This window comes from Herpailurus yagouaroundi, unplaced genomic scaffold (genome assembly GCF_014898765.1).
Source record: "Herpailurus yagouaroundi ecotype Mexico unplaced genomic scaffold, PumYag 184, whole genome shotgun sequence".
NCBI lineage: Eukaryota > Metazoa > Chordata > Mammalia > Carnivora > Felidae > Herpailurus > Herpailurus yagouaroundi.
The window spans coordinates 7,871,415-7,897,396 of NW_024412415.1; the positions used below are offsets into that span (position 1 = coordinate 7,871,415).

General features: G+C 44.8%; 1 protein-coding gene across 5 annotated transcripts in view; it reads right to left on the reverse strand.

Moving 5' to 3' along the window:
• Window positions 1-2,273: 2,273 nt before the first annotated feature.
• Window positions 2,274-25,982, reverse strand: part of INO80 (INO80 complex ATPase subunit) — a 146,218-nt gene continuing 122,509 nt past the window's right edge. The window contains exons 30-38 of one of the 5 annotated variants that reach the window (XR_005795778.1): window positions 20,018-20,176; window positions 19,300-19,402; window positions 17,707-17,795; window positions 15,114-15,269; window positions 14,662-14,821; window positions 13,563-13,778; window positions 11,447-11,660; window positions 8,147-8,463; window positions 2,274-2,374 (exon numbers count right to left, since the gene is read on the reverse strand). Coding sequence is in view for 3 of the 5 variants with exons in the window: in XM_040492326.1 (XP_040348260.1) it covers window positions 5,522-5,702; window positions 11,447-11,660; window positions 13,563-13,778; window positions 14,662-14,821; window positions 15,114-15,269; window positions 17,707-17,795; window positions 19,300-19,402; window positions 20,018-20,176 (1,278 nt within the window). In the remaining 2 variants the exon portion in view is untranslated. Of the gene's footprint in view, window positions 2,375-5,521; window positions 5,703-8,146; window positions 8,464-10,065; window positions 11,661-13,562; window positions 13,779-14,661; window positions 14,822-15,113; window positions 15,270-17,706; window positions 17,796-19,299; window positions 19,403-20,017; window positions 20,177-25,982 lie in introns of those variants that run through there. The other 4 variants (XM_040492327.1, XM_040492326.1, XR_005795777.1 and 1 more) reach the window with 4 other exon arrangements.

Consider the following 25,982-nt stretch of genomic DNA (forward strand, 5'->3'; position numbering starts at 1 on the left):
AAGAGGAGTTACTGGCAAAACCCAGAATTAAAAGGAGCGTCAGGGAAAGGCTCTCTCAGGGTTTCTACTTCATTTCTGGCCTCTCCTTCAGGTTGGCTTCTTCTTAGCCCCTGGGGCAATAGGCTTTCAAGTTCACACCTGAGGAGGTGGGAGAGCGGAGGAGTGAGGGCTCAGGTCCTGTTTCCCTCTGGCCAATTTATGACAAGATAGCTAGGCAGGAGGGAAATAGGCTGATTGCCCTGGGGCTGGGGTCTGGCCCATCCTTGCCTAGGTCATGGTGGCAGGGTATGTATGTGGGGGTTAGGCCTACCCCTGTGGTTTTGGCACAAAAGCAGGAAGGGAAAATGCTGGCTAGGCAGCCAAAAAATGTCCTCTGCAGACTGGCTACTCAGATTGGGGTCTGTGAACCAGCAGGCTCCACATCATCTGGAACTAATAGGAAATGCAAAAATCTTAGGGACCTCCCCACACCTACTGAATAGCAGTCTGCATTTTAATAAGAGCCCCACTCAGGAGACTGCTCATTAAGACTGAAGAGCCCTGCCCTACAGCAAACTTGATTATCCCCTGAAAATAGATCTCTAAAAGTGGAGTGGCTGGGTCAAAGGATGGATATTTCTAAAAGTCATGGTACATATGGTCAAACTGTCCCTTATAAATAAGGCTCAATCACTTTACATTCCTACCCTGGGATCTGGGTATGTGAGTCCTAAAGCTTAAGCAATTTGGGAAAACCTCTCTTTAAGAAAAAGAATACAGGGGTGCCTAGGTGGCTCAGTTGGTTGGGTGTCCGACTTCAGCTCAGTCATGATCTCAGAGTTCTGTGAATTTGAGCCCCACCTAGGGCTCTGTGCTGACAGTTCAGAGCCTGGAACCTGCCTCAGAATCTGCGTCTCCCTAACTCTCTGCCCCTCCCCTGCTTGCACTCTCTTCTCTCTCAAAAATAAACATTAGGAAAAAAAAAAAGTACAAAAGTAAATGTTAAGAATAAAAAAAATCTGAAAAATACTTCAAAATTATAATATTTAAACTTATCAATAGCTTGAAACATATGAAACTGCCATATTTGTAGGTAAAAAAGTCACAAATGGTTAACAAGCAATTTCACTTTTTCCCTATATTTTTGGCTGCATCCCCCCCCCACCCCCTCCCCTGCCCTACTTTAAAGCTTTATTGAAATGTAATTCACAAACCACACAACTCACCCTTTAAAGTGTAGAATTCAATGGCTCACAGAGGTATGCAATTACCATCACAGTCACCTCTGGAACACTTTCATTAGCCCAGAAAGAAGAAACCTCACACCCCTTACCTGTTACCACCCAATCCCCCAGCCTTAGGCAACCGCTAAATCTGTCTCTACAAATGTGCCTATTCTGGAAATTTCACAATCATGTAATACATGATCTTTGGTATTTAGGTTCTTTCACTTAACATAACGTTTTCAAGCTTCATCCATGTTGTAGCATGTGTCAGCACTTCACTCTTTTTTATTGCTGGGTAATAATGCACTGTATGGACATACCACATTGTATTTATCCATTCATCAGTTGATGGACATTTGGGTTTCTTCTACTTTTTTGCTATTTAAGAATAATGCTGCTGTGAACCTTTGTGTATCGGTTTTGTGTGAATTTTTTCATTTCTCTTGGGTTTATACCTGGGAATGGAATTCCCAAGTATATTATTAGGGCTCTCCAGAGATACAGAACCAATAGGTTTATCTGTCTATCTATCTAGTGGACTAACCTACACAGAGATAAATAAGATAGATCTAGCATAATTGGCTCGTGTGATTATGAAAGCTGACAAGTCCCAAGATCTGCAGGATAAGCCAGCAAGCTAAAACCCAGGACAGCCAATGGTGGAGTCAGGTGCAAGAGATAGCAGCAAGAGTGAACATTTCAGTTCCAGTCTGAAGGCAGGAGAAAGCCAACATTCCAGTTCAAAGGCAGTCAGTCAGGATGAATTCTCACTTACTGGAGGGAGGGTGAGCCTTATTCTATGCAGGCCTGCAGCTGATTGAATGAAGCCCACCTACTGAGCAAGGGCAGTCTGCTTTACACAGTCTATTGACTTAAATGTTAATCTCATCCAAAAACACCCTCACAGGAACACCCAAATGTCAGGGTATTCTGTGGCCCAAACTGATACATAAAATCAACCATCATAGTAACTATGTTTAACTTTTTCAGGAATTGCCAAACTGTTTTCCAAAGTACCTGTAGCATTTTACTTTACCACCAACAATGAATGATTCCGATTTCTCCATATTCTCATCACTTATTATTATCGGTTTTATTATAGTCATTGGGTGTGAAGGGCTGCATATTCTTTGCCTTTTCAAGCAATAATGATATTGCAATTGCAGTTTCTATAGAAAAAATAGGAAGGAAATGTCTTTTTTATGGCATGTTTAATATACATTTTTTTTTTTTAATAGTTTTGGGTGTCCTATTGCTACCTCTGTAACTTTCTCAGAGATGCCTGTTCAGTCTAGGCATTGCTCACTGATCTCAATAAACATGGTTTCCCATGGTCCAGTCAGCCAGGGCCTTACTGTTCTGGTGCCACCCACCATGCCTGTCCTTGGGGGGGCTTGTTGGCTGAGAAGCCGAGATCAAGGTGGAACAGTGTCTTGTTCAGATCATTCTCCTTGGAGTTAACAGTGGGATCTGAACACTAGATGAAGGTCAATGGCAGAGTTTTATCGGAGGTTGAAGAACAGTTCCAGGACCACCTCTTCCAAGGCAGAGGGGTTCTCCTAGGCTGAAGCAGTGCCCCATGCCATCTGTGCAAAAAAGGCCCACACAAAGTGAGGTGACCTGAGGCTGACACTACAGAATCTCACAGTAAATGAGCTTCTGATTCTACCAGGATTTGTAACAAAGCACATTTCCTTGTAACCTCCCCCAACTCCTGCAACTGTCATTTAAAAATAAATCTCAGCCGGGGCGCCTGGGTGGCTCAGTCACTTGAGCATCTGACTCTCGGTTTCAGCTCAGGTCATGATCTCATGTTTCGTGAGCTGGAGCCCCACATGGGGCTCTAAGCTGACAGCACGGAGCCTGCTTGGATTTCTCTCTCCCTATTTCTCTGCCCCTCCCTGGCTTGTGCTGTCTCGGTCACTCTCAAAATAAGTAAATAAACTTAAAAAAAGATTTATAAAAAAAATTAATAAATCTCAATCTGATAGGAAAAGCTTAGAATCTCATTGTTTTATTTTGTATTTCTTTGCTTATTAATGAGGTTGAACATTTCCCTGTATGATTATTAACATTTGCACATGTGTGTGTACATTTTCTATGCATGTACAGGGTCCAGCACATAGAAGGTGCTTAATAAATAAATCTTTAATAAACGGTTTTGCCCATTTTCCTTTGGAGTGTTCCTTTGGAGTGTTAGTTTGGAGGACTAACAGCTGTCCATTCAAATCTGTTCTCTTCTTCTTAAATTGTATGGCAGCCTCCTTTGCAGTTAGGTGGGTCTTTGGGTCTAAAGCTTGTTCTGAGAATGTTAGACAAAGTGCTAGAAGCCACTTACGGGTCTAACCCTTAAGACAGCAGGTTAACTTCCTCCCCAGTCTTTCCCCGTCATATGTGTTTGCAAACCAGCATTGACTGACCATGAAGATGAGGACAATGCATGGAGATGGCAAGAAACAGAATGAAAAGAACGTGGGACCTTAGTGTGTACAACAGATTGAAACTCTTATGTGAGAAAACTATGGATTTATAACTTACCTGAACAATTGCATGTGGGATTTGTTATAGCAGTGTGTGCTACCCTAACTAACATAAGCAACAATACTATTTGGTCAGAGGATTTATGGCCGAACCAGTGGACATCTGCAATTAGTCCCTAGGGATGACCATCCTGTTCCCATAAAGATGAGGCACAGGAGAGAGGAGGAGATCAGATCAGGTTCAATGACACTGGCCTTTGAGATCACCCATTTCATTTTCCCTGCTCTTCCTAACCTAGGATGACGGACTGTATTTCCTCACATTGCCTTCTGAGAGTGAGCTGCATCAATCTATTGCCTAGACCCCTTGGCAGAGCTGTTCCTTGTCATTTAAGTTAATCAGTACCTTTTTTTTTTTTTTTTTTTTTTTTTTGCTTTTTAAGGGTAATTTAAAAAAAGGGGGAGGGGGTGCCTGGATGGCTCAGTCGGTTAAACATCTGACTCTTGATCTCGGCTCAGATCATGACCTCACAGTTCCTGAGATTGAGCCCTGGGGTCAGGCTCTGCGCTGACAGCACAGAGCCTGCATGAGATTCTCTTTCTTCTCTCTGCTCCTCTCCACTCTCTCTCAAAATAAATAAACATTAAAAAAAAAAAAAAAAAAAGGAGAGAAAAAATACAGACAGCAAGCTTTAGTGAACTGGTTAAAAACCAGAACATGCTTATCTAAGACACTTGTGTTATCCAGAGCTCAGTTACTAGAGGCCCTCGGGAGGGCCAGAAAACAGGCCAAACAGGAGGCATGTACTGAAGCTCAATTACATCATTCCTAGAAGACCCCACAATTCCTCCTTCAGAGTACTTTTCATTGGTTCAGAAGTTCCAAATCCAGTAAAATGGTTTCCAAGCCCTCCAGAATTTGGAAAAAGTTAGAAGAGAGAGGGCTACCTCATATGGGCACAAAAACAGTGAGGGGGCAGAGGCCATCTTCAAAGTAGACTTAAGAATTGTGCCAGTGTAGCTGTTGGTGCTATTTAATGTTGTGCACATGTTAGTCACTTTGCAGTGAGCCTGGGCACCAAGATCCTCACATGACCCAGGGCCTCGGGAAATGTTAAGACAGGTTTACTAGGTATGGTGTTTTTAAGCAGTGACATTAATAAAACCTTTTAAAAAGAGTTCTAGGGATGCGTGGGTGGCTGAGTTGGTTAAGCATCCGACTTCAGCTTAAGTTATGATCTTAAGTTTGTGGGTTCAAGTCCTGCACTGGGCTCTGTGCTATTGTGCAGAGCCTGCTTGGGATCCTGTCTCCCCCTCTCTCTTAAAAATAAACAAACATTAAAAATTTTTTTTTATCTTGTTTTAAACGAGGTGCTTCCCATACCGGGGAAATGGGAAGGAAGCCCCTTCTCTCTTCTCTGGTAGAAGGAACAGCCATAGGTAGGCCTGATTTAGGGTGGGGTTTGTGGTTTGCGATGGTAGAGGAGGAGGTAAAACATTTGGAATGCTCCTGGCTATTCTCTCACAGAGCTGCTCTCTGGGGGATCACCAGCTGGGAATGGGGGAGCTTAGAAAAACTGCCATGGTCTCCTATAACTTTCACAGGAGCTTCCTTTTTGCCTTGGGAATCCCCAAGGCTATGGAATCCCCAATTACTATGGCCCAATCCCCAGTCCAGGTTGGACCCAGAGAGGCCACTCTAGCCCCTGGGGCCAGGCCTTCATTCTTGAGCTTTGGGTCCCAAGACACAGAAATCCCATGGGAGAGCAGAGACATGGGCCCTGCAGGGGTGCTCACAGGAGCACATTCTCCTGCCTTTTGGGAAGGAACTCTTACCTATGAGGAAGGAAAGAGTTGGGGGGCCTCTCTCTCTGGAATCCTGGTCTCTCTCCCCCAGGTGCCAGGAACTAGGAACCAAAGGCTCCATGAGAACTGCGAGAGACATCTTGAGCTTTGTGACTTCCTATGTCCAGTTCTGCTTTTACCTGGTGTCCTTGTTTTGATGACCAAGAAAACCCTTAACATAGAAAAAAGCAAGAGGTTTATCTTTGGCAGTATTTCTAGGAGAAAACCAGGGGTACATCCTCTTGCCATTATGGGGAGCGGGTGGTGGTGGAATGAGAGAGTGGGTGGTAGCAGTTTAAAATTTCAAATTTTAATTTCCATATCCAACATGGGGCTCAAACTCACAATCCCGAGATCAAGAGTTGCATGCTCTACTGACTGAGCCAGCCAGGCACCCCCAAGGTGGCAGTTTCAGAGAGGAAAGGGGAACCACCAAGTCTGTGGACCGGAAGCAAAGTAGAAATGGGAACACAGGAAGAGGCTGGGAGCCTGGTGATTAGTGAGACATCCAGTCCTCAACACCCAGGAAGTGGGCTTCAGGCATGTCCTCTCTCCTCCCTTTTCCTTCCACCATTTATACCCATCCCTGGTGACTGTTACCTGAGACTGGCATCTCCATAGCACTATTTGGCCCAGATGCTTGTGGGGTGACAAATGGGTGGGTCGTTTCCATGAGGGCTGAAACAGCCCAAGCTCCTGCCACCCCAGTCCTCAGGAGCCTCCACATAGGGGTCTTTCTGATCACCATTTGCCACCATAGATAGAGCAAGTGCCCACGCACACAGTTTCAAGGCAGCCAGAGGCCCTGGGTTTTCTGCAACAGACTCTGCCCTCCACACACCTGCCCCATCTAAGTTGTCTAAACGAGCATTGTGAAGACGCTCGTGGGCAGGCAGCACTGACCACAGCTGCCTCCCAAATCACATGGCTTCACCACAAGCCAGGGGTCCGGTCTCTAAGAAGCTTGGGGGAGCGGCCAAATTTCCCCACATCCTTGAAAAGGGTTTAGCAATGAGCTAAGAAAGCTAACTGACCCTGAGGAGTCTGGTGGCCATGACAAGAAAGGCAGCAGAAAGTGAGCCTAGGGATCACAGACACTCCAGCAGCTGCCAGCAACTAAAGAGGCTACATCTTGGGGCGCCTGGGTGGTTCAGTCAGTTAAGCGACCAACTTCGGCTCAGGTCATGAGCTCACGGCTTGTGGGTTCGAGCCCTGCCTCGTGCTCTGTGCTGACAGCTTCGAGTCTGGAGGCTGCTTCGGATTCTTTGTCTCCCTCTCTCTCTGCCCCTCCCCTACTCGTATTCTGTCTCTCTCTCTCTCAAAAATAAATATTAAAAAAATTTTTTTTTCAACTTTTTTTTTTTTAATTTATTTTTGGGACAGAGAGAGACAGAGCATGAATGGGGGAGGGGCAGAGAGAGAGGGAGACACAGAATCAGAAACAGGCTCCAGGCTCTGAGCCATCAGCCCAGAGCCCGACGCGGGGCTCGAACTGACGGACCGCGAGATCGTGACCTGGCTGAAGTCAAGACGCTTAACCGACTGCGCCACCCAGGCTCCCCCCAAAATTTTTGTTTTTTAAATAAAGAGGCTACCTCTGGCTGGAAGCCACACCAGACAGAGGAACAGCAGCAGATGAGACCTCTCATACCTAACATGTTTAACAGAGGTGCTACCCAGAGGGGAAGTGTGTTAGAGAAGATCATGAATTAACAGTTAAAAAAAACAAAACACTGGAGAAAACTCATATGAGACTGAATTTTCCTAGAAATATTAGGATTTCATTTTCTGTCATTAGGTGGATGAGGCAGAGTAAGAGAAAAACAAAGCTGTTATTTCCTTCACAAGGTTTCCTGGCTGGAGTGGCAACACACAGGGGTGGCTTACTTGGGACTGGCAGAGGTGGAACGTGCTCTAAGGCCCGTTATTCCAGGTGTGGTCCAAGGACTGGCGGCATGGCCATCACCTGGGATGTAGTAGAAATGCAGTCGACTGTAGATCTCATCTTGGACTTTCTAAAACTCAATCTGCGTTTCAAGATCCCAAGGTGATTCATGCATATTAAGTTTGAGGAAAAACTGCCTTAAGGGATGATCCAGGTTTCAAATCCTTTTCTTTCCCTAATAGTTGAACTCCACACTGTACTGGTTAATTTGGGTGGCCATGCTGCTTTACGCCTCACTCACAGCAGCCCTTGAGGCACATCTGGGGATCTCTAAAACTTTGAGACCCACTAAAACTTACTATCTCACCTCAGCTCCCTGTTTGGCATTGACAGGAGCTAAAGAGATCTCTAATAACAGATGGTCTGCTGCAAGGGGCACAGGTGAGGGCATGTGGACTGTACTTGCAAGCCAGCATGGCTTTCTGATGGAACATGCTGCCAGACATCAGGGCAAGGCTGTGAAGAACGCCGCTCACTGCTCAGTCGGCACTGCCCTGCCTCCTGCCCAGCCCAACCTCAGGACCACAGACACAAACAAGCCTTGGGTAGGTCTCCAGAGTCCTGGGTGCCTCAACAAGTCCCTACACACAGAAACAGGGATAGTAAGCCCACTGCACACCCTCCATTTCCAGGGCTGTTCATACAGACTCACGATCTTAAAATTCACTCACCTGGGGTCCTCAGAGCTGGCTCATGTGGCAAAGTGACCTCGGCCAAAGAGACAGCCCTCACTGTGATCCACACCAGATCTGCACTCTAAGGCCTGGGCTTCTAGGCTTCCTGAGGGATGTTTCTTTTAGCAGGCAAGAGCCCTCCCCCAGCCTTTTTCCATTTTAGGGTACTGGCTCCCTGGGTTCCTGAGAGCTGGGCTATCTCACATGGAAGATGTACAAGTCTTCAGAAAGTGGGTAGACAGAGCATGAGTCATAACTTGGGGACTGGTTAATGAGCTTGGAGTCTTCACTTTTTAGGTTCCAGTTTCATCCATCTATCCTCAGGGAAGGGAGAGACAGGTGAGGAGGAACATTAGGGCTGTGAGTGTTTCTCATTATGAAATGTTAGCTGTTTCTTTAGGGACTGGATTAAAAATGGGTGAAAGGGGAGTATGGCAGCATGTTTGAGTCGAGAAGATTAGAGGTCTCTAATCCAAATCTTACATGTTTTTTCAGGCAAGGGCAACTAGCCTACCACATCTGGACGAAGCTGTGAGAGAATCTGAGTTGTCATGTCTCCAGAGAGGTGGCCACTGCCAACCTTGGCAAGGCTCCAGCAGGAATGTCATTGGGGGCCTTGCTGAGAACTGGAGAGGACCATCCTAGTGGGCTTGTTGACCAGAAGCCACAGCAGTGACAAGAGACCACCGGTTAATTGGGAAACTGATGCTGGTTTGTTCTGTGTGAAGCATTGGTCAAAGTTACCAGCAGGGAAAACAAGAGGGAGCATACACAACAGTGCTACTTGAGATCAACAAAACAAAAAGGCTGATCCTGTAACTGGGTGAGCAGCAGCTGCTCAGTACCCAGCCCTCTGCGATCAAGGGTGTGCAGCGTGAGCCAAGGCTCGGGAGGCCACACGGCCAGCACACTTAGGAACACCACGAGCCCTGCTCAGAGATGATGCAAGAGCATATCAGTGTTTTAGCTCAGTCAGAGAAACACCAACTGCCAGTCGAGGCTGGGAACTTGCTCTTTTACCAACTGATGAGAGAAGTAAGTTTTCAAAGCCTGGATGTCTTTGGAATCATTGAAACATATTTCACTCTATTTTCTTTCATGATTCTTACAAACACGGCTAACTCTGAGAACATGGGAATTCCATTCACAGTTTGTCAGTATTCACAGTCTGTTAGTATTTCTGCTAACAGATCTATAGATTGTGTACTGGAACTGCCAATGGGCTGGTTTCTGGGGTTTATATACGTATTTTTGTACACATGCCACAGTTTTGGATATTGGGACCATAAACTTGTTCCTATTAGCTGGATATTTTACACATTACACACTGCCAGGATCATCTCTCACTTGCGGTTTTTGGAGCAAGAACCTGTCGGTATTAAGATTGCCACCACGAAACTACCTGATGGTGAACCAGTCCAAGCTGTCCACACCTGAGTCTTAGAGTCTAGGTCCTGAGTCATAATGAGTTCACCCTCCAAGGGCCTCAGCATGCCAGGCACTGGTCAAGCCTCCTCTCTGATGGCTGGAGGCAAATTCCTAAGCCTGATTAAAAATGCCACTGGTGATGGGGCACCTGGGTGGCTCAGTCGGTTGAGCGTCCGACTTCAGCTCAGGTCATGATCTCGCGGTTTGTGGGTTCGAGCCCCGCATCAGGCTCTGTACTGACAGCTCAGAGCCTGGAGCCTGCTTCAGATTCTGTGTCTCCTTCTCTCTCTGCCCCTCCCCCACTTGTGCTCTGTTTCTCAAAAATAAATATGTGTAAAAAAAAATTTTTTTTTTAATTGTCCCAATGACGACCTGTCCTCTCCAACCACAGGAAGGATGTTGGGGCTCTGTGTCCCCTTTACCCAGTCACATTCCTCTAAGAACCCTACTGTGCCCCGAGGCAGCTGCAAAGACCACAGACATCCTAATTTACATAAAATTATCTCACTCCATTTTATTTAAGATTTTTTTTCTCCAGTTAGTAAAAGAAAGATGTGTCTCTCTTTGTACATATATACAAGTTCAGTTATAAAAATAGACAGCACATTCAAAGAGAAAAAAGGCTTGGCATTTTTCTGATTCCCTCTAAATAGCTTCTGTACACAAGAGTCTGGGTTTGGGCAGGGGAATCTCAATGATTTAAATTAAATGATTCCCCTACCAACCCTACTCCAAAAAAAAGTTTTAAAAATCAATCTGTCTAAACTCAATTCCGCGATTTTCAGGTGTGCAAATTAGAGGCTGGCCCTCCCGGAAGCACCCGCTCCACCAGGGACATCAGGCTGGGGGCAGGCAGGAACACCTCCCATGCAAACACCACCCCTTTGCCTCTCTGGGGGGAAGCAAGCTCAGGCGGGTGGGGCTAGGGCCGGGAGGGTTGGTGCTGAGCTTTGCCCTTTCTCCATCCTCTCCACCTCACTCCTGCTGTCCCTTCCTTTCTCAGTGCAATACAGACAGTGCATACAGCCAAGCAGGGGGCTGAAGGGCAGGGGTGGGGAGACTGTGCATTCAGGAAGGGCAAAGGGAGTTGCAAGAGGGGCAGTGAGGATGTCCTGCTGATTGAGGTGGCTCCTGGTCTCTTTACTGGCTTCTGGGAGTCCTGGGGTGGAAGCTGCTGCTACGGTTGCTGGTGGGACCTGAAGGTTCTCTGGCGTGAACCATGCAGGACAGGGGAGGAAATGCTGGGAAAACAAGTGCCTCCGGCATGCCTCCTCTAGCCTCTGTCACCCTCACAAGCCACTACCTTCTCACACTCAATGTTCTCTTCAGTGCTGACACTCTGGCAAATGGGGTCTGGAGACATGGGGAGCTGCCCAAAGACTGAGGATGCCAGATACAGGATTTCCTCCCTTCTTAGCCCTACAGGAAATCACAGCCCTAAGAGTGGTCTCCACTATGGAAGGTTCTTCACAGCACTTGCACAGCTTTTGCAAGGGACATGGCCAGAGCCCAAGAGTGAATGGGGATGGAGACTGTGTGCCTGAGCATCTAAAGGGGATCTATGTCAGGCTCTTCCCCAGTGCGAGGTTTAAGACGTGGCTGTAAAGTTCATTTGAGATGCTGCAGGGCCGATCTCTGTCCTTGGGCCTTCTTCCTATAGGCCACCCCATAGCACTCCTCTTGAGACACAGGTGAGAAAAGTGCTCACACCAAGCACCTGCCTGTCCTTCCCTTGCTGCAACTGGTCATCTCTGCCCTCTGACCTGGGATGTAAGATGCTGCACTGGGCAAGCCATCTAAAGACCACTTGCGGGCCAGGACTCTAGCCCCTCGTTTGGTTGAAAGAAGCTAGAGGGTTCAGGTAGTTACCGTCCTCCAGAGGGGTTGGTGCCTTTGCCCTGTTTCCGGACCAGGGAATCTGGGGCTAGGCTGCTGGTCAAGTGGAGGCTCTTGGGAGTCCCGGGAACATTATTTCCTTTGCTTAAAGGGGAACTCAAGGGAGAAGAGGCGCTTGAAGGTCCAAAGTCAGCAAGGCCAGCAGGCCGAACAAGGGACGTCTGCAGAGGACTGCTGGCCGAGATTCCTGTGGGAATGGAGAAAGAGACAAGTAGTGTATAGGTAGCTGGCCTGTCTGAGCTGCCCTGGTGCCTGACCTTGGTTAGTCTGGGCTGGAGGTGAGGCTGTGGAGGACCCCTCTCCCTGCCACTCCTTGCCAACCTCTTCTTAGCACAACCTCTTACTTGCATTCCTGTCAACTGTCTTTTCAGTAAGAGGGATGTGTTTTTAAAAGAAAAATCATACCTACCCAGCCTTCTCCACATCATCTCATCCACAAGGACAAGATGTCTCCTTGGTGCTCAAGGACACAGCACACGTTACACAATGCGGGCAAACCAAGGCTACAGGATGGTATGTAACTTCCTAGGTGCTAATGTATTCTCTTACACATTCCTTCTTCCTTCTTGGGACACCGCTTGTGAATAGCTTAACTTCACAAGATGTCCTCTACTCTCCCAAGACCTGCAGTTTCAAGGACCCAGTTGAAACTGCTCCTCTTCAGTGATGGTTCCGTGGGTGAAAACTCTTTTTCCTTCATATGAGCCAAATCCACTTACACCTGATAACACAGTGTCTAATATGTGTCAATTGTTTCTTGTGGACTGATTTTACTTTCCTAAAAAAGCATATTAAGCACTCGGTGGGCAGACGGCTGTCTCTTCCTATCCACAGTGGAGCTGCAGGAGATCTGTGAATCAGTCCATTCCCAGTTACCAAGCACTGTTGTTTTTCTTGTGAACTCTACCCCTGCTGCCTCATTTACCCCTCCTGCCTCTTCTCAGACCAGGTCTCCAGAAGAAAGTCTGATGGGTGTTATGCTCTGCCCATCTGTGGGTGAGACAGCCTGCCATGGCAGCCTTGGCTGCTAGTATGACTGTTGTTTTTCAAGGATGTGATGAGCTGGCAAAAGGTTAAGAAATGCTGGACCAGCCTATTATACTTCATATTTGTTGAATGAAGAAAATACGTGAAAGCAGAGATTCCTGCAGGAGGAAGAAGTGGGGGAGGGCAGCTAACACTCACTAATAAGCTAATGCCCCTACCTGCTACAACAACACTATCAGCTAAACATGAAGCCTAGGTTGTGACTGGGGAGAGAGGTCAAGCAGTCAGTCATAGATGTCCTACCAGCTATGGTTATAATCATCCTCCACGTGTCATGCTCACCACAGCCACTTTCTTTCTCACTCTTTCCAGAGCCCCTCATCACACACTTCATAAGCCCATCCCCACCAGGTCTTGCCCTGTTTTTCCACTCTTGACTGCTACTGCTCCTCTTAAGCACAGCCTGACTGACCTGCTTTGTGACCCCTGATAGGCCCAAATCTTTGTCATCCTTCTTTCTGAATTACAGATTGGCAACTTCATATTCAGGCCCATGGCTCCTCCTTTTTCCGGGCTACAACTACAATGAAGGCCTCCCCTCTTTTGTCACTCAGTACAAGCATACTGCTGTGCACTGCTGTTTAAATGTATTCCATGGAAAACTTCCCTTCTCACTTCTACCGTAGACTCCAGAGTGGGGTCCATGCACACGAAGCACGAGTGATGGAGCACACATACTTAGGTAAATGTTAACTATGCTGGCCTGGACTACTGAAACGTGAAATGCTGGTCTTGGGGAAAAAAATGAGTTCTCAAAGCAGGAAGAATTCTGATGGTTTAAAATAGTATAGTCCAGAAATACAACTCTCTCCTTTCATAGTTACTTCCACTTCAAAGGTGAAACTGTACTAAGTCACAAGGGCAAGGGGAGAGTCAGGACTGCTCAGTGCAGAAGCAGAACCCAAGGTGGCCTTTGGGAAGGAGCTTTCTGGCCTGGGAGTGCCCTACCTGCTCTCCCAGCAGAATGCTTAATAGACCCTCCAGACTGGCCCTCACCAGAATGGAGCCTGCAGCTCACCCTTGCCCCCTGAGGCCTCCGCACCTTTAGACACGTTGTACCCGTATGCAGCATAGGCGGCTGCGGACGCTGCTGCAGCCCCTGCTTTGGCTCCTGCCATAGCGGCAGCACTGCCTGCAGTGGACTTCCGGCTCCGGCCTTTCCCTGCTCCTTTGGCTGTGCTTCCTGAACCTTTGGGGCGGCCTCGGCTTCGCGCTGAGTGACCACGTCCTGCGGCTGGCATTTCCTGAATGGAAATTCCTGTGGGAACAAATGGACCAAGAGGTAAAAAAGTCAACATGTGATGTTAACAGAATTTTCCCCTAACAGGGAGGGCTGGCTCTCAGGGTATCTCAGGACTTCCAGGGAGGTCTCTGTCTCCATTTAGTGGCTGGGCCAAGGAGTCACAGAGTTAGTAAGAATTCTAAACAGCTAAAACTAGTTCATTACTAAATGAACCTCAGGGGCGTGCTCTCTGTGATTCATGTGCACACCTCAACATGCTCCTGCCCTGGAGAGTCAACTTTTACTCCTAAGATTTAAATCTAGAACTCCTCGGGGCGCCTGGGTGGCGCAGTCGGTTAGGCGTCCGACTTCAGCCAGGTCACGATCTCGCGGTCCGTGAGTTCGAGCCCCGCATCGGGCTCTGGGCTGATGGCTCAGAGCCTGGAGCCTGTTTCCGATTCTGTGTCTCCCTCTCTCTCTGCTCCTCCCCCGTTCATGCTCTGTCTCTCTCTGTCCCATAAATAAATAAACGTTGAAAAAAAAAATTAAAAAAAAAAAAAAACCTAGAACTCCTCGAGAAACAGCAACAACACTGGGCCCCACAGAACCAACACTGGAAAGGCCCAGAAAAGCAAACTTTATAATTAAAAACTAACAAAAATGAAGGTGAAATATGAAAGACAGGGCTGACTAGAAAACAAGTCTGAAATCTTTATCAAGTTCTTTCTCACTTTCAGTTGACAGGGCTACTGAAAGAATGAGCCTGTAAGTTTTTGTTTTTACTCCACTTGACTCTTCTTTACACAGTAGAAAATGCCATGATCTCAGACAGAACTGGGACTTTGGCCAGCACCAAACCAATGCTTCTCCTGAGGCAGAGGACCAGGCCCAAGCTATATAAGACAGTAGGATCACTCACCATTCACGGTGTCTGAAACGGAGCCCGTTATGGAAGCGGGAGAGTTGGTGGCTCGAGACTGGGGGGCTGAAGAGGCTGGGTCATCCACGATCACCAGCATATCACTGCTGCTCTCATCGGGGGGGATAGAGCCAGTGTGCAGTTCACTGCTGATGGAGATCTGGAGGAAGAAGGATCGAGATCACCACCATTCCTGGTACCCACAGCCCATGGCCCTTGTACCCACGTGAGGATGTGATTCTTAGGCTATTTCTCTCCTTCCTGGCTTCACTCCAGAGGGTGAAATCCCCTGCCTTGGCTCCAGAGAAGCCAGCTTGTCCTCATTTCCTTTCCTCCTTACGGATTCCATGTGCAGCCCCCTTCCCCAAGGCAGGAGAACTCCAGGAGAAGCAAAGGCTACAATGTCAGGATGCAGTCTCTACTGCTGTGAAGGCATCTAAAAGGAGCCTCACCTCACTGAAAGGGCTGGGCATGGCCGAGTCCACACTAATGAAGGAGTCGTCCCCGTCAGCAGAAAGGTTGGAGTTATCAGCCGAGGGAACAAATGGAATTACTAGGTTCACACCCTCTTTTCTCCTTTTCCCATCCAATTCATCTTCCTTTTTCTTCTGGGAACACACAAATGAAGAAATATGGAAAAAGCATGAAGACAGGCATCAAAAAGAAAAGCTGAGTTGGAAAAGAAAGTGAGGACAGAAACCTCTCTGTAAACTTCCAGGTTTTGTTTTTTGTTTTCAATTAGCATACTTTTAAGGAAAGAAAAAACTCCTATGGAAGGAGGAAAGAATAGCTCAAGAAGAGTTTATGTATATTCTACCCCAATAATACGGAGTTGAGAAGTAGGCCAGTCACACTGAATCAGAGCCGCACTAAGCCTCACCCATGGGGGTGAGCTCCACGGTCAGCTTCCGGCATGTCCAAGCTGTAGCACTTAGAGGGGTTGAACAGATTCAGTCCTACAAGAGGGAGGCCAGTGCCTTTAGTGTATTTTCTGCACATCTGTTTTTACTCTGCCTTCTTTTTAAATATGCATAAGGAGAATGAAAGTTATCATATCCAAGAAACTGTTTTTTTTTTTGTCATTTTCTCAGTTTACATGTAATTGCTTATGGGTTGAGCTACCTTAAGCAGTTCTAGAACCAAGTTCAGTAGGGTGCTGTCACAGATTAGGGACCTAAAATCATTGAATGTGCTTGGAAAATTCTGGAATCACATTCACCCACTGCATCTAACTACATTTGTATCTACATCTATATTAGGGTTAATGTCATTGCGTAGTTTATACTACCACTGGGGGTTTATCTGAAACTTCTGTGCTCAGAGTGAGGATGGCTTCTGATGCAAACTCAGAAAACCCTACAATCTCTTATATTAGAAAGCCACCTTTTCTTCTTTGATGTTGTTTCTGAATGTTAAAGCTATTTAAATTCTAAACAGTAGTAAGTAATGGGTTAGAGATTTGAGAGTGGAGTCATACATAGTTCTTGGATTTTTCAACTTTGTAATTATAGTGAATACTATATTTAGTAAGTACTTTCTAACCTTCAGGTTAGAAATAGTTTTGCTTAGGGGTGCCTGGGTAGCTCAATCAGTTAAGCATCCTACTTTGGCTCAGGCCATGATCTTGCAGTTCATGAGTTCAAGCCCTGCATCAGGCTCTGTGCTGACAGCTCAGATTCTATGTCTCCCTTTCTCTCTCTGCCCCTCCCCTGCTCATGCTCTGTCTCTCTCTCTCAAAAATGAATAAACTTAAAAAAATTGTTTTAAATAAAAAAAATAGTTCTGCTTAGCAGAAGGTACAACTGAGGGTGTAGATTTTACAAAAGAAGGAAAAGGGACCTAAGGCCCAATACAAGCTTGGATAAGGGGAAGAAGTCAACCTCCACTTAAGACAGAACGAATTTAAACATGTGGCCAGACAATATGCTTCAGACAAACCAAACAGTTCAGGGAAATGAAGCATGGACAACTGTTGGACTTGAGGGCCCAGAGCTATCAAGACGTCTGAAGCTCATGGCAGCTATCTTGCTCAAGACAAGGGGCTCAACAAGGGCTGATGAAGGGCTTACCCAATGGTAAGCCAGGCCCAATAGAAAAAATTAGGAAGCACTTTCTGGAAGGTAGCAAAGTGGTTCCGAACCAACAATCCTTGGTGTAACTCTGGGAACCTAGTCAGAACCAATGGGCTGACTCCTGCAACTAGAATAAATCCTGAAGGCCTCACTTCGATTTACTTGTCAATAAAGACCAGGAATAAAGATCACTGAAACAGGGGCACCTGGGTGGCTCAGTTGGTTAAGCATCTGATTTTGGCTCAGGTAATGATCTCATGGTTCATGAGTCTAAGCCCCACAGACAGCTTGCTGCTGTTAGCCTGCTAGTGCAGAGCCCACTTCATATTCTCTGCCCCTGCCCCACTTATGCTCTCTCAAAAAATAAATAAAATATTAAGAAAAAAAAGATCACTGAAATAATATTCTGGTAGAAACAGCAAGATTGGGAGAAATGTAGGGGAATTACATCCCAGTTAGCAGCTAGCCTAGTGGGCTCAAGTGGGAAATGTCAAAAGGGAGACAAAACACAGCCTGAATTTTTGGCATAAATTGGACAAAAAGAGATGAACAGACCGGGCAGTGATTTATTTTGCTAACAGTAGATGACATTGAATGGAACACTAGCAGAATTATGGTAGGATTGGACATAATGACATCTTAGGCCCTAAGATTCTATGGAATCTGATAATGTAAGATCGATCCATCTTACCCACATTTAGCCTTCTGCTCTGTAACAGTCTCAACAAATGATTTCCATAATTACATATGACCACAGAGACAACAGGTCTGTGTAGGGGGTACTGGTCTAACAAGGCTTCATTTCTGTGGATCAAATGTCAATCAGCATAGAACTGTTGTTACTTATCCCATATAGCTGCTGGAGCTGGATACCAACTAGTAACCAAGATGACAAGCCATGTACCCAAAGCCTTTTTGTAAGCACCACTCTGCCCCACACCGGTCCCTGTTGGCCACCTCAAACTTGAGATACCTTCTCTGCATACTTTTCCCGCTTGCGCTTGCGCTCTTTGACTCGGTTGGTTTCCTCCTGCTGCCGTTTCTCTTCTTGCCGCAGCCTCACTATCAAGAAAATTGTAAAGATCTGATGAAGTACCTGTGTTAACTGTAATCCTCATTCTCTGAAATTAAGGTGGCCATACCCCCTGATATTTGTGTTCCAGGGTATGACTTCTAAGACAGATAACTGGTGTTTTTTTTAACTTGGAGAAGGAACAGAGTTCTTGGATTCTTAACAGTTTTTTGGGTTCCAACTACTATTTGGTTTCAATGTTGTGGGCCTTTCCTTGCCTTTCTTCTTTTTCTTTTCAGCCTTTTAAGATCTCTGCACTGTACAGATCAAGTATGGCTGGAGAGTACTGAAAGGTTTTTAGAAGGTGGTGGTAAATGTGAGCACTGTAAGAAAGGAACCTCATCATGCTTTCTTGTATGATGCTATGAAATACTCAGAGGCTCATGAGGTAATTCTGAAACCAATTGTTCTCCAAAGCCAGAGATACATGGAAGAAGTGTTATAGAAGTATGGTTCTCAAACTTCTCCATGAAAACATTTCTTTGGTATATGCTAACTAATTTGGATGTAAATTAAAAAAAAAAAAAAAAAATTAAAAAAAAAAATTTTAAATAGAACTACCCTGTGACTCAGCAATTGCACTATTAGTTATTTATTCAAAGGATACCAAAATGCTGATTTGAAGGGGCACATGCACCCCAATGTTCATAACAGCTCTATCAGTAATAGCCGAATTATGGAAAAAGCCTGTATGTATGTATACAGGTATACCTGTATATAGTATACACACAATGGAATATTACTTGGCGATGAAAAAGAATGAAATATTGCCACTGGCAACCATGTGAATGTAAGTAGAGTGTATTTTGTTATGTAAAATAAGTCAGTCAGAAAAACAAGTATCATGATTTCACTCATGTTGAATTAAGAAACAAAACAGATGAACATATGGGAAGAAAGAAAAAATAAGGTAAAAACCAAAAGGGAGGGAAAACATAGGGTTTCTTAAACACAGACTGAAATCTGAGGATTGTAGGAGTGGAGGTGGGGGGGATGGGCTAAATGGGTGATGGCCATTAAGGAGGGAATTTTTTGGGATGAGCACTGTTATATGTAAGTGATGAATCATTAAATTCTACTCCTGAAACCAACAGTATACCATATGTTAACTAAGTTGAATTTAAATAAAAAATAATATGAAGAAATATATTCTCTTTCAGACATCAAACAAAAACAAAAACAAAAACATTTCTTTGGGCAGAACAGAGTAAATTCGTCACTGCTGAGGAGTCTAGGGATACAGCTTCCCTGATGTAAATGAATTCAAAGTCATATTACTTTTAAAATACATGCAAATTTTGCCTTCTACTCCATAACACATTCTTGTTTGGGTTTTAATACAAGTTATTAACATAAAAAATGTTTCTCCCCAAATACAGTCTTTGGCTTTGCTTACCCATGGCGCATAGCCAAGGGCCTCTACCATTTTCAGATATGTGGGTATAGAGAAACATCTTTTGCAGGGAGGAAACAGCTTTAGTTTAGAGTACGTACATTTCTTCTCCAGTTCTTCATCATCTAGAAGAAGACTAACCACCTCTTTGGGTTTCAAGGTATCTGGTTTGAAGTTCCCACCAGAAATCACCATCCGCTGAATCTATACCAAAGCAGATCGAAACATCACTACCAGGCACCCACTCCCTCATGGCAAATATTCAGAAAGAAGGCAACATCTTTCTCAATCTGCTCCTCTGGCACTTAGATTCCCCATTTCCTTTCATTCATCTCACTGGATCATCCAGATTATTTGTCCAACACAAAGAAAAATGAGAACTTCTTTTGCTTGGGACTGCTAATTGAGAGCTAGAAGATCCAATACTGAAATCAAGATTAAAAAAAAAATACACAAACCCCAAATAATCATTTCTTTGGAAACTAACAAATCTGGCATACAAATTAGAGGCTGTCAAATCGGGAGTCCTATGATGAGAGCTCCTTCTTCCCCTGAATGTGAAAGTATGTGAAACACAAGGGCTATGACTGATGTCGCTGCCACATGAACAATAGCCCTATCTAGGCTGTCGAAGCCATTTAGATAGGAAAGGAATGAGGAATGAATAGCCAGAGCAGTACCGGCCCTGATTTTATTTTCTATTCAGAAGAAATTTTCGCCCCTTCGTGATGAACGAAAGGCAAGCATCTTAGCCCGGTAAATGTGGCTGAACTTTCCAATTTCTTCACCAGTACAGTACTCCCTCTACGTTGTGCTTACCTCACTCTTCTCCTTGGCTCGCTGTAGAATGCGTTCTTCAATGGTGCCTTTACAGATGAGCCGGTACACAGTAACCTGTTTTGTCTGCCCCAAGCGGTGGGCCCTGTCCATGGCCTGTTGGTCCACAGTGGGGTTCCAGTCACTATCATAAAAAATCACCTGCACAGGCAGGACAAAAATACAGCAAAGACTGAGGCATTCTCACAGAAAAACCATGGATTCTGAGAGCAACCCAGTCGCTCGTCATCTGCAATAGTTTGATGCCAGATTTTTTTCTATGATAGTAAGATGAGCCAATATCCACTCATAAAACCAAGCCATCCCTTCACTTGCCCGGGGCAAAATAGATACACTCTAGCTTTTTTTTCAGGGTTTTCACATTTAAAAAAAGGGAACAGAGATACTATTAATAGTTAACCCTTAGTGCTTACCATTTGCCAGTCACTGTTCTAGGTGCTTTATGTGTGTTAACTCATTTAAATCCCATAATCACTATGACTTAGGTACTACTAAGACTCCCATTTTATAGATGAAGAAACTGAGGCACATAGGATTTACAGAATTTATCCAAGATCACATAGCCTAAGTAAGTGGTAGGCCTGGGAGGTGAGGGATATGAAAGCCTTCTCTCTCTGGCCCACCCCTGCCCCCCTTTTTTATAGTTTTTATTTAAGTAATCTCTAACCCCAACGTGGGGCTCAAACTCACAACCCTGAGATCAAGAGTCCCATGCTCTTCCGACTAAGCCAGCCAGATGCTCCTGAAAGCCTTCTTTTTAACACTAAGCTTACCATGGTAAGAAAGACAGGCATGGATTTCCTGGCATTCTCTAGCTCCTATTTCCTGTCCCTTGAATTCAGCAAAGAAATGTTTAAAAAAAGGGATCCCTGGCAGCTACTTTTAGTTTGCTAAACAACAAACGCAAATGACAACAAAATGTACTCCCCTCTCCTCTATCCTATGAGTAACCCTACAATTAACAGACTCCTAAATTCTTAGCCCTAAGGCTACTATCGAATACAGGGGGCATCCTGAAAGAAAGCCAGTTCCAAATTATCCTTAGTCTCTCCCATGTGCCCTCATCTATATAGAAGCAAGTCACCAAATCTAGCCCCTGCTTCTTGAGAAATGAACTAATCCTTTTTAGAGTTCACTGTCCCTATCATGCAATGGCCCTCACCACCTGTGCCTGGCTCACTGCGGCAGTCAGACCGGCAGGCTTTCTAGGGCTCAGTCTCTCTCTTCTTCAGTCTACTTTGGATACCACTGTAGGCCACTCTACCTCTGTGCCAGTTATGTGATAACACACCAAGTCCAAACTGCCCTCAATAGTCAGACCCTGCTATACCGAGCCAACTTCATCACCATTCTTTTCTGAAATAAACACGCTCCTTCCCTTTTGTCAGGTCTCTTCAGCATTCCTCACTTATGTTTGTTTGCACCACTTTTTGCTCAAGTTGCTTTTCTGACCCGGAATCCCTCACTTCTGAATTGGTCCTTTATAGGTTCAGTTCAAGTTTCCCACTGTCAGGAAGGCCTGATTTCTTTCTTTCTTTCCTTTTTTTTAAAAGTAGGCTCCATGCCCAATGTGGGGCTTGAACTCACAACCCTGAGATCAAGAATCGCATGCTCTACTAAATAAGTCAGCCAGGCATCCTGGCCTCCCTGATTTCTCTTGCCTGTAACAATGTCCCTTTTTCCTATTTCTCATGGATTCCAAGTAGACATAATAATGGCTAAAATCTGTTCAGCACTTACAACATATCTGGCACTAGGGTGCATACATATTTCACTCAATTTTCACAAAAACCTGTACGTTCCTTCATCTTATAAATCAGGAAGAGACTAGCCTGAGCTCACAGTCTTTTTTAAAAAATTTTTTTTTTCCAACGTTTTTATTTATCTTTGGGACAGAGAGAGACAGAGCATGAACCGGGGAGGGTCAGAGAGAGAGGGAGACACAGAATCGGAAACAGGCTCCAGGCTCTGAGCCATCAGCCCAGAGCCCGACGCGGGGCTCGAACTCACGGACCGCGAGATCGTGACCTGGCTGAAGTCGGACGCTTAACCGACTGCGCCACCCAGGCGCCCCTGAGCTCACAGTCTTAACAGTCTGCTTCCACAACTTGCATTATTAAGAATACCTTGCATTGCCTATCCTGGTCCAAGTTCCCACTTATTTACTATTTTCCATGGGTAACCAATTATTTCATGTGTATTATGTAAAAAAATCTCCGTATCTAGGGGCACCTGGCTGGCTCAGTGGGTAGAACATCTGACTCTTGATCCCAGGGTCATGCGTTCAAGCCCCACGCTGGGTATGGAGCCTATTTAAAAAAACAAACAAAAAAAACTCCCTATCTAGTCTTACTGTAGAACAGATACCATCCATCACTGCCAAGTAGAATTCCACAAATACTAGTCAATGAATACTAGACTAATCTCTAAGGGGATTGATCAACACTAGATTAAGCCTAAAAATGTAAACTGAAGAGTGATTCACTCCAAATGAATTTATTTGTTCTCTCATTTAAAATACGAGGCAATTCTGCCATTCTCTGCAGAATTAAGACTTTGAGTGAAGATAGACAAAAGGCACTGGCATTTTCAAAGCTCTCGCTTATAATAATAAAACCTCCTGTGGCTCTTTCTTATGCTGCTCCTTTTGTCTGGGTTTTACATAAGGTATAATCCCGTAATTTTTAGCATTAAGAATCCTTGGGGAGAAACTACAAACTGTGTGCCAAAGAAAAAAAAAATCAGTGTGAAAACTTACTGTTAATCCATAGTGTCCACAGACCTAGGATTTCAAAGTGCACAATGCTTGCCATTTGTAAAGGAAGGAGCATAGCAAACCTGATCACAGGATATTTTAGAGATTCAATAGGATATGCAAAATTCTAGAAAATCTACTTGAAACTTTCAGAGAGAATAAGGAAGAGAAGACAGAGTTAAATGAAAAGGAGGACTCCAAGTGGACTCGGGGGAAACACTACTTGCCCAACATACCTAAAATATCTGCATATGTGGAAAATGACAGCTGATGTCACATCCAAAAGATAATACTTTTAGTTAGTTACCTAAGCCTGAGGCAATGGTACAGCATCAATTCACAATGGGAAATTCAATCTTATGAATCATTTTATAGGTGCTTCCTTACACATTTACATTTTTTCCTAGAAGTCTCAGTGGCAACCAAACCTGATTCAACTTGTGTTTTGTTTTTTTTAACTCATAAACAGTAAAAACATTAAAGCATGGGAGACAGGTCTGAAATTTAACTTCAAAACAACCCCTATATATTTAGTGGCTAATTATCATTTAAATAGGTTAAAAGAGGTGGGGAATTTGGGAGGACAAGAATAAAGTTAAGATTCTGTTAAGAAAAATACCCAGGAAAAAAAGAGTATGAAGTATGTATAAGCTCTAAGGTTAGAACAAGAATGAGAGAACTAAAAACAAAGCCAATAATATGGTTATTGTCTAACCTGACAATAAAATGAACACTGAATCAACCATGACATGAACTAGGGGTGATAGGGAGGGGTGCTGGGGGGGAGACAATACCCCCCAGAGTGGGAAAAAGATGACACCGATATTTGGTAATTAGGTTTATGGAGCTCAGTGAGACATTCCAGAGAAAAACAAACAACAATTAAAGGATAAGAACTAACTTAGCCAGGGAAAATTAAAGCAAGTCTATGCACGGCCACAAAGCATGACCCAGCAATGACTAAGGGGAAATACATTACTAGACAGCACCTTCACGAAGTTGTACACTCCAAGCTGGACAGGTATGGGGGAGGGGCAAGGTCAGAGCTGAGAGAGGGTGGAGGCGCCTGGCTTTATAGGTCAATGATAGGGAGTTTCAGGGGATGATGGAGTGAAACAGAAAACAGGAAAAATCTGAGAGAAACAACTAGAAAAAGTTGGACCAACACTCGGAGGGTGAAACTCTGACCCAAGAGAATGGGAGGGCTGAAAGAAGTCCCATCTTGTCCCACGGGACATATAGGAATTCTCACACTGCTACCAAGGGAGAAAAGCTCCCCCTTCTCTCTCTACATGTGAGCCTTTAAAACAGGTCTTACACAGGAACAAAACAAATAGTACAGTTTATAACAACTCCTCACTAAAGAAAGTCAAATGTAAAGATACACCTACTTCAGAAAGAATACACGAAGAACATAGACAGTTAAGGGGCCATTAATCACATGCTAAAATCATGTTTTTACTAACAGAGTGGGCCAGAGTCCCATTGTTTACAAAAACATGTTTATATATGCATTCTCAATCATAAGACATTAAGTTTTTCCTGACATTTTAGGCTGACTAACCTCTTCCTTGTCCATAAATGGTTCTGGGGATCTTCCAAAGCTAAATAAATCTCAGGACAAAGGAAGAATGCCAGGCAAGCAGTTAACCTATTGTTTGTCTAATCACACACACACACACACACACACACACACACACACACACACACACACCTTGACTGCTCCCAAAGCATAACTAGAAATTCATTTCAATCTTGTCTCATTTTACTGAGAAGTATTACAGGAGGTTCTAGTTTACAAGGGAGTCCCCAAGCCCTCCCCTCAAATTTAAATGTAAATTATTTTAGAATTGGGAACTCAATATACAGAGCTTTTCTCTAGGCTGCTAGGATGAAAAGAGAATTCCTACTTCTGCTCCTCTAGCTATGGGTTAGGCCTACTTTGGTTCTTTGAGGCCGGCAGGAGCTCCTTACCTCCACAGGGTAAAGTGTAAATACTGGAAGCATAATGCAGATCTCCCCGCTCAAATCTGCTTTGTTTTTTCTGACCATGCAAATAAATAACTAGAAGAACTATTCCTTAAAAACCATAGACCAAACCTCAGATCGGCAGGCTGAGAAGGGAAATGCATTTTAATCACATGAACTTATACCAGACTTCCCAGATGACCTCATCCAACGTCATTACCTTAAATATCATCTAGGATCTGATGATTTAAAAACTACATCTTTAGCCTCAATCTTTCTTTTTTTTTTTTTTTTTTAATTTATTTTTGGGACAGAGAGAGACAGAGCATGAACGGGGGAGGGGCAGAGAGAGAGGGAGACACAGAATCGGAAACAGGCTCCAGGCTCCGAGCCATCAGCCCAGAGCCTGACGCGGGGCTCGAACTCACAGACCATGAGATCGTGACCTGGCTGAAGTCGGACGCTTAACCGACTGCGCCACCCAGGCGCCCCTAGCCTCAATCTTTCTACTGAACTCCAGACCCTGCTGCCTGGGTGCCTTTGCCCCTTAATGTCTGTTAAGAATCTTGACCTGAATATACCCCAAACCAAACTCTTAATTTCCCCACTCAAACCTGTTCCTTCTCACCTTTCCCTTAATAAGTAATTGGTGTCTTCATCGTTCCAGGTGCCTAGGTCCAACCCCCTGGAGTTTTCCATGACCTCCTATACATCCCACATCCAGTGTAAGAGCCAACCCCAATGGCTGTGCCTTCAAAATACATGTAGATTCCTATTATTTTTCCCCATCTCTACTGCTTTAATCCTTGTCCAAGTCATCATCTTGTGTCTAACTCCTAACTGAATTTCCTGCTTCTACCTTTCTCCCTATAGCTCTTCCCACCTCACTCCCCCCAAAGTTGGGGGGACACATTTAAAACCCAAGCCAAATCCTGTTACCCCTCTGTTCAAATTCTCCCAGTGGCCTCCCATCTCAAAATTCTTACTACAGCCCACCGTGCCTTACAGGATCTGCTCCACAACACCCATCTCACAACCTCTCCTTCTCATTTGCTCTGTCCCATCTACAAAGGGCCGCTTGCTATTGCCTAATCATGCCAAGCACGTTCTCACCTCAGGGCTTTGCACTTATCTCTTCTGCCTGGAATGCTCTTCTTTCTGCCAGATATATGCTTGGCTTGCTTCCTTACTTTCTTCAGATCTCAGTTCAAGTATCACCTTATC